The sequence below is a fragment of the Epinephelus lanceolatus genome, chromosome 19 (genome assembly GCF_041903045.1).
Source record: "Epinephelus lanceolatus isolate andai-2023 chromosome 19, ASM4190304v1, whole genome shotgun sequence".
Classification (NCBI taxonomy): Eukaryota; Metazoa; Chordata; class Actinopteri; order Perciformes; family Serranidae; genus Epinephelus; species Epinephelus lanceolatus.
Window position 1 is genome coordinate 20,006,503 of NC_135752.1, and position 8,614 is coordinate 20,015,116.

At 43.7% G+C, this 8,614-nt stretch overlaps 1 protein-coding gene across 1 annotated transcript; it reads left to right on the plus strand.

The window, feature by feature from the left end:
• The first annotated feature begins 1,106 nt into the window (after positions 1 to 1,106).
• gdnfa (glial cell derived neurotrophic factor a) lies at positions 1,107 to 6,802 on the plus strand. The gene is made up of 3 exons (XM_033647478.2): positions 1,107 to 1,936; positions 2,853 to 3,083; positions 5,672 to 6,802. The coding sequence occupies exons 2-3, from the start codon at positions 2,879 to 2,881 to the stop codon at positions 6,229 to 6,231; spliced, it is 765 nt and encodes a 254-aa protein (XP_033503369.1). The 5' UTR covers positions 1,107 to 1,936; positions 2,853 to 2,878; the 3' UTR covers positions 6,232 to 6,802.
• The last annotated feature ends 1,812 nt before the right edge of the window (positions 6,803 to 8,614 follow it).

Sequence of the window (8,614 nt, forward strand, 5' to 3'; positions counted from 1 at the left end):
ATACTGTAAAACACACCAACAAACATCAACTCATGCCAAGCAACAGAAAGACTTTTCGCCTTTGCACAAAAACAATTAAGCTCTTTGAAATGTTGCACAAGTCAGAGCCAAGTTTCCATACATTTTACAAAAACAAATTATATGAATTCAGAGGATCCCACCATAACAAACGAAACATCAGTGCCTGTCATTTAACACAATGAAACCATGTGAGAACATGACGGAAAGGAATCCATACAATGAAGACTTGGCACAGTACCATGCAGATACTTCAAGGATGGGTAGGGCGCACATAAATGCTTGAAAGCAAACATGTATTGACAAGAAGCTCCAGCCCATGAGCAAACAAATATGAGCCTTAATACCGCTGAATAACAGATAAGTCAGAGTGGATTTAAAGTGTCAGCGCTGGGATTTCTACCCTTTTATTGAACAGCCATCTTTAGCAGCATTTCACGTGTTAAATTAAAACCAGAGAGCTTCTTGGAACAGCAAGTGTTTGGTTGTTGGAAGAAGCCGGTCTCCCCTGGCACATGAACACAAAATGAGTTTGATTCTTAAAGGACTGGGGTAGCTGTGTGGAATCCAGTTTTGCAGAAGATGAAAGGCGGGTAGAGCTTGTAAATCATGACGGGTGATGGAAAGGCTTTCTCAGGTGCCACATCTTAGCTGGATCAGTCCTCCTTTTGTGGTGTGTGCGGTGTTGCCCCGGGCTCACCTTGACAAGAACCCGCTTATTGAATGACCAGATGCTCCAAGGTGTGTATGGGTTACATTTGTATGCCATAAATCTGGAGTGGAATACATATAGGCTAACATAACCTATCAAAGTGTCCTCTGCGCCCATCTCGCGTATTTACAAATATGTTCTAGTAAATAGCAAGTGAAGTGGGACTCTTAAATTTGAGATGTGTATAGCCATCAGACGGAACTTGACACCCGGTGCGCAACGAGAGCGCGCGGAGATCAGGTTAGAAACATGCATCGCAACAGAACATCTCCACATCACATTCCGCATACTGAAATCTAATCCGAGGACATCAGGATGTGTGACATAATCCCCAAGACATCTGAAAACTGCGCTCCTCTAAACGGGGCTCCAGGGGTGGTTTGGAGAAATATGTGGACCTCTGTTTGCTCTTGTGGGGATATATAAAAGAGGGGCGGACACCAACTGCCCCAAACGTCAGAGCGCACTTAACTATAAATCTCTCCAAACTGCCCTCTGCGCCCGGTGCGGTGTTATGCGCAGACATCTGTCCTGCTTCAGTCCACTATGAGGACAGCGCGCGTGGAGACTCTTCGAGCTACAGTCACTATCTGACCTGGAGGAAATGGAGAATAAACACCCCCGCCTGTGTTGTTTACCATGTCAAGATGTTGTCAGATGTTGGCGATTATGAACATTTGACACAGTTGTGGATATAACGACGCTTTAACTGTTTTACCAAGAGGCAGACGAGAGCTCCTCGCGCTCTGGGACACACATATTGTGCATCTTTTTTTCTCGCTGGAGACGCTGATGTCTTCATTGGACTCCTTTCAGTTGGAGATGGTGGAACTCTCTCGGATTTCCAACGTGGAAACGTAGCATCCAATTAATCAGCGACTGCAACTGTACCCCCGTAAGGCGCAGTGGCACTTGGTCCGCTCTCTTCAACACCTACCTTTGGACTCCAAAGTGTGGAAAGACGCATGGTTTGGTCGCTGCGCCGGATCGGAGTATGAAAAACACACCTGGTGCGTTATTTCAGCTTTTTTCCCTATCAGGACATAAACCGAATTTGAACTCGTTTTAAGGAAATTTTCGGATCGTGGCTGTTGAACGATTCATGCAGCTGATTCCGCTTGGGACACCAAATGAGTCGCGTTTTCTGTTTTGGATTTTAACGCCAAGAGCCAAGCGAGTTTCAGGTCTGCATGGGCCATATTTAAGGTAAGGAAAACATTATATTTTTATCATTTAAGAGCGCAAAATAATTCTCATATCCTCAGATTAATTGTGCGCAAAAGTCACACAAGCCTCGCTTTAATTACCTGCGTAAAAAGAGCAAATCAAAATAGACAAAAATGCAACTTGTGCGTTTATAAAGACAGTTGTTAGGACTTTTGCGCAGCATGTTTAAGCCCAGTATTTATCCATGCATGGCTGTTTAGGTTTACTGCAGACTCAACATGCCATTAGACAGAGTCACGTAAGCTTTGGGGATCGCCATCTGGCCAAGTCGCACCATTATTTAGGCTATCGTTGCCAACACGCTTTGGTGCATGCTTTCACCAACGCATTTTTATGTGAGGCGCACCCTCCGTGCCTCATTACAAGTAGCAAGAGCTCGCCAGATATCACAACATGAACATATTGTATAAACCTCACAGGTCAGCAGATAATAAATAAGAAGTGAGCTGTTTGTGAATCACAAATGTTTGTAATTTTAAATCCACTTTTACGCACAAATTTACGCACTATCCTTTCTATATTATTTCAATATTTTGGGGGTATTTTGACATTATTAAGTACACAATAATCTATTTTTTATTGTGAGTTATTTATTTGGAATCTTCTGATAGGTTTACTCTGGTATTCACATTGACAACAAACCCCACTATGAGACAGAGGCAAATTGAGATCAAAGCCTTTTGACATGATGACACACAGTTATTAATACACAATGAGTCAGCCTGGCCACACTGTCTCAAACTCTTTGATGACTTCATTATAAACAAGAGTTGGCCTACACTGTGACTGGACTATGAGTGTATTTAGAGTCCCTTATATTATTATTTTAATTCATTTCTAATCAGCTTCTTTTATCTTCCTATTTCAAATCAAATATTGTCTCTTATTTTTGCAGCTTTCTTCATAGGAACTGAGTCTAAGATGAAGTTATGGGATGTTTTGGCCACGTGTTTGTTGCTCCTGAGCTCTGTTGCTACACGGCCTCTCTACCAAAACACTCAGCCAGCCAAGAGGACTTATTTCCCCAGCAGCTACAGTGATTCTGCGTCCCTGTCTGTGGAGGACGAAGAGCCAGCGTTCCAGCGTGAAGACCACAACCTGCAGGAGATCGCCATGGAGGATCAATGTAAGGGCGCGCTGCATGTTTTGACAAAATCTTTTATGGTGTGCAGTCACTGTGATAGTCGGATAGTGATGGATAATTGGCCCACATGGGGGTCACAGTATAGATACATGCTGCTTGTGTAAACCAAACATGCAACTAACCATTTAATCATACAGGAAAAAGTTTTCATCTCATTGTCATGCACTGCCATGTGTTGACTTCTGAGAGGATAGTGGCTCATATGAGAGACAGAAATTACTGTTACAGTTGGTCTGCTGGCCAAGTAATTTAGACTAATTACACTTGAGAAACAGCAGGTAACATGATAGCCAGTGGGCTGAGACAACATTGGAGAGTCCTACATTGATAAGACGCTCAGACGGGCAGGTTATCAGGCGGAAGATCTTAATTTGTGTTTTACTGCTGCTGTGGGTTACATCACACTGATGTCAAAACAAGCTAGCAGCATGAATAAAGAGCACGAGCAGTTCCGATCCCAGAGGTCACTCTCCACATTTCCCCCCTTGTTTATGTTCACCTCTGCCTCTCTGCGACACAGAGACCCATGTCCTTTACCCATGTGCCAAAAGCCGGGAATCATAGGTTTTAGAGGAGGCAGTGTGAACCAGGTCACAGGAATTTACAGTCGAGAGCCTGGACAACACCGGAAAGTTTCAAGCATCAAGTGAGAGTTCTGTGTTTATGTTAATTTTAACAGTGACGGTGGGCAGGAATTTATTTTGTTTGGATCAATGTGACACTGTATCGTCTTCTGACAGATGTAAGCGCGGCCAAGAACTAGATAAGGAATGGAACATTTGGACAAATGTTTGTCCTGCCACCTCATATTCTTGTTTGGGCCGTGGTGACATCACTGATCTGCTTTGTAACCCAAGACCATTAACTATGCACTAATAGTGTAAACAACACTGTAGCTCCAAGAGAGGATGGGTCTTTTGGAATGTGCACGAAAGAAAACTGTGGTTTTCTCCAACGTTTAAAGGCTGAAATCTGCAGGCAACAGCTGCACGTGACTGATATCAGATTCAGCCAATGACAAAATTATGGCCCAATTTGCCCCATGAATCACTCCGTTTGCTGCCATCGGCCCCGTCTATCAGCAGGTGTACACTGTAGCCACCCTGCCTGTCAGCTGACACACAATAGAAGGTGTCTAAATCAAAGGGCAGGTGTGTCTAAACAGATTGGCTCAGGCTCACCTGATACACGAGCAGCGGCCCAATCAGCTGTGGAGCACAGGCGGATCAGGTGGCCTGTGCGCTGCCAGAGGAACAGGTAAGACAAGAGAGATCGGTGACACTGCAATAGAGAGGCTGTTAACCACAACACCACCTGCCAGACATCGCACCCCGCCCCCCTGACTCCTTGACACACATCCATACGCTCACAGACGCACGCAGGTGATGTTATTAGGGTTGGACTGATTGATTCATTTCAGAACAATATGTCTCCATGATCATACGTTACATTCTCTGTTGCCAGACCTACAGGCGTTGGAGTAGACTTTACTCCTTAATAGAATCAACATGTAACACAGGAGGGTCCAAGGCTTTCAGTCAGTCCTGATCGCTCCTCGCAGCAGATGGTGGAGAGCTGTGCTGGTGCATGTTTTGAGTTTCAAGCAGACTACAATCTGCTTCATCTAAGTGACTCAGAGCATATGATTTCCTTTTATTTGGCCTTTTGAAGTCTTGGCATTCTAAAATTACACCCATGAAAGATTTAAATGAGGGAAAAATAATCTCTCGCCGTGTCTCTCCTGGTGGTGTAATTGGTCTGTGCCTACTGTATCAATACAGGGAATTGGCGTGTGAAAGCAAACAAGGTTAACTTAAGCTTTATAGCTGAACAACCTTTTAACGACTGAGGTTATATGAGATTGAGGCCTAATGCAGGCAGCATGCCGGGCCATGTTATTCATGCGAAATCAATTCTGCCCGCATTACAGATGTACAAATGCTCTTCCTCTCTGACTGCAACAATTCTCAAAACGGAATTGACAACACCCTCTGAACTTCAGCCTCCAACTCATCCCCCAACAGCCATCTTGAAAAGAGTGAAAGCAGGGCACCTGCACGTCCATGAGAACAACTCTGGGCTGCTCTCTGCATTCCTCCGCCTGAGACTAATCTATAAATCAGCATGCACTGTTTCTGATCTGCACATTTCTCAGTATTTATGGACATTGTCTGCATTTGTGTCAGCACATATTCTTGGACACTTCACCGTGCATATGCTGGCTGACCATAAGCATGTACAGTCAACGACAACGTGCATCATTTATTCTGCACGAATGGTTTCTCAGTCTGGATGGTTGGGCTGATTGATTTGGTAGATGTTCTTTTGCTGACATTTCTGGTTACGCAATGTTTCATAACCCTCATGTCGTTTTACTCTGTTTGTTTCTTTCCCACAAGGATATTTAAAGTTTTATTTATCTGCTTGTGCAGTCTTAGAAAGTAGGAAATCATTGATAACCATGTTGTTAAGTTTTGTTGAGTTGACTTTTCAGAAAGTCCACGTCAGTGATAAAGCTATTATTTTAATACCAGCTTCATAAATGAATCTGTTTCCTCTGCATCTTTCAGATGACATCGCAGGCCCCTATCCAGATCAGTTTGATGATGTAATGGATTTTATTGAGGCTACCATTGGCAGACTCCGTCGATCGTCGGATCCCAGCGGAGGCTCCAGGGGACGGAGGGAGCAGAGACAGAGAGGAGCAGCAAACACAGGAAGCACGAGAGGTGAGAGGAGAGGACATGGCGACAGGAAGCGTGGCCGGGGGCGAGGGGGAAGTCGAAACGGTAAAGGAGGACGAGGCGAGAAGGGGAGGGAAGGGATATCGGTGCAGACCCGAGGCTGCTTGCTAAAGGAGGTCCATCTCAATGTGACGGACTTGGGGCTGGGCTACCAGACTAAGGAGGAGTTGATCTTCCGGTACTGCAGCGGCCCCTGCGTGGAGGCGGAGACCAACTACGACAAGATCCTCAACAACCTCACACACAACAAGAAGCTGGATAAGGACACACCCTCTCGCACCTGCTGTCGACCAATCGCTTTCGATGATGACTTATCTTTCTTAGACGACAATGTGGTGTATCACACGCTGAAGAAGCATTCTGCCAGGAAGTGTGGCTGTGTCTGAGGAAGTGACAGCCGTGACCAGCATCTGTGAAGTAAGGATCACATTTACAAGCTGGTGGGATCTCTGTTGGAAGTGGGCATGCGAGGTCAAAGAGGGAGTTTACTGTTTCTAATTTTTGTCAGTAGACATCAAAGACGATGGAGCAGCAAAAAGGTGTATTCAACTTTGACAGTCCACGCTCAGTCCATCAGAACCCTGACCAGCATTTGACTGTTCAATCAGACACATGCAGAAATGTACGAGGCCTGTACCGATTCGCAGGAGAAACGATACTGTTACACTTCCAGATTTGCTAACTGTGCTGTCAAAAAAGGTGAGAGTGAAAAAAAACTTCTGACAAAGTTGGCTCTTTTTTCTGGAGGAATTCATTTTCCCAGGAACATCACTTTTTCCATAGCTGGCTCCTAAGACTCCAGATGAACACAGAGATTTGAGGAGTATATTCAGCTGCGGTCTAAATCACTTTCACTGCATAGTCTGGATGTTGACATTTACATTCAGAGCCAAGGGATGACAAATAACCACGCCGGAGTTCAGCAAAGACTTTTTGGTGCAACGCATCTACAGAAAATCCAATCATATATATATATATATATATATAAATATATATGTACATATATATATATATATAAATATATATATATATATATATATATATAAATATATATATATATATATATATATATATATATATATATATATATTATACACGTGTGTGTAAGAGGTATATTTATTAAGATGGGAATTAACTTATTGTTATTTATTTCAAACCATTTTATGAAAGAAATTGTCGTATTTCTTATTTATTTAAAAGCTTTGTTTGTCCTGGATGGTGCCAATGTGGAACATTTTCTCAAGCAAAGTCTAAAAAAAGGTGATCCAGTACTGCTAAACACTCAAACACACATCCTAATGATGCTTATCTGCTTCACTTAGATTCCAGAGTTTCTCAATTCATGACTCCAAAGGATCATAATTTGCTACCACGTTAGAATGAGACACAGAGGAGGGGACCAATAGAAGATTTTCGACTGAATTGATCTGTAGTTTTGGAGCATTTTGAGAGACGGCAGGGTAGATTCTTCACCTCATTTTCTCCGATGTGACCATGCTAAGACAGGGGGAGGACTTCAGATGTTGCTCTCTCAGCACATGATTCTTTGCTGCTGTTTATTTTCAAGACCCAGAATAGATTTAACATCACTCCAACGAGGAGCCATCACATCTTGTAACTGATGTCCAAAATCAACATGAGCGTAGGGGTCTCTCTGAGGATCTGCAGGTGCCTTTGAGGATGCATACTTTGAGTCCAGAAGCTGCTAGAATGCCTGCCTATCAGCATACGTTACCCGAAACCTCACTCTGGCCTCGCACCAAGTCTGAGCAAAGGCTCTGCAGCGGTAACTGTCCCAATAGGCTTTAAAGTTCACAGGACTGCTTGTGTTTCTGTCTCGACTCTGACAGACAGGTCTTACTCCCCGAAAGGGGATTTGAAAGTGATCCTCTAACATGAGTCTTAACCAAATATCCCTGTGGGCAAAGGCATATTGGTGAAGGCAGTTTAAGGAAGATCTAGCTACTGTAACGGCTGTCATCGCGCAGCTGATGTAAATATCTCAAGACTACTCGTTTGGACAAAAGATGTTTTGGAGCTGCGGAGGGAAGACGATGGGTAGGCTCAATGTGCTTTCTACATGTAATCACTTGTTCAGTCAAGTTTATTCCCATACAAAAATACACATCCAGGAAAACAGGAGGGTCTTTAAAAGCATGTTGCTGTGCCCATCGAGACCCTGCGAGGGGATCCTTTTAAGTGGAACAAAGAGAGCCCTCGGGTAGGTCTTGATGTTAGCACGGATTAGGGACCAAGGTATCTGTGCCCACCCAGCAGCAAGCAAGCCAGCTTTACTGTGTAATCCCCCTGCACACAGAACAAATCCACTGCATCAAGCTGAATTTAGGCCAAACACTACACAGAGAGGAGAAAAAAAGACTCGTAGCTTTTATCACAGCATACCTCATCAATTGGATCATCTTCCCCTTTAACAACTGATTCGTGCATAAGCTTTTCCAGATGAGAATGTGCAGTTAGGAGACTTCCCAGAAGTCTCAGAGCGCCCCGCTACTCCCCGATACCATACATTAAAGTGTGTAAACTGTGACCACTAGCCCTCTCATCTTTATGACTGTTTGCTCATGTTTTCTTGGCGATTAGTCCTCTGGTTTTCATACAAAGGTAAACAAGCAAAAAGGTAAAGATGCGAAGGAATCCTCAGTGTTAGTATTAGAAGAAAGGATTGGATTTCTTTCTCACTCCTTGTCGTGTTAACACCTCTGTGAAAAAAAACCTGTCATGTCGTCTCACTTGTTTTGTGTTACAGAA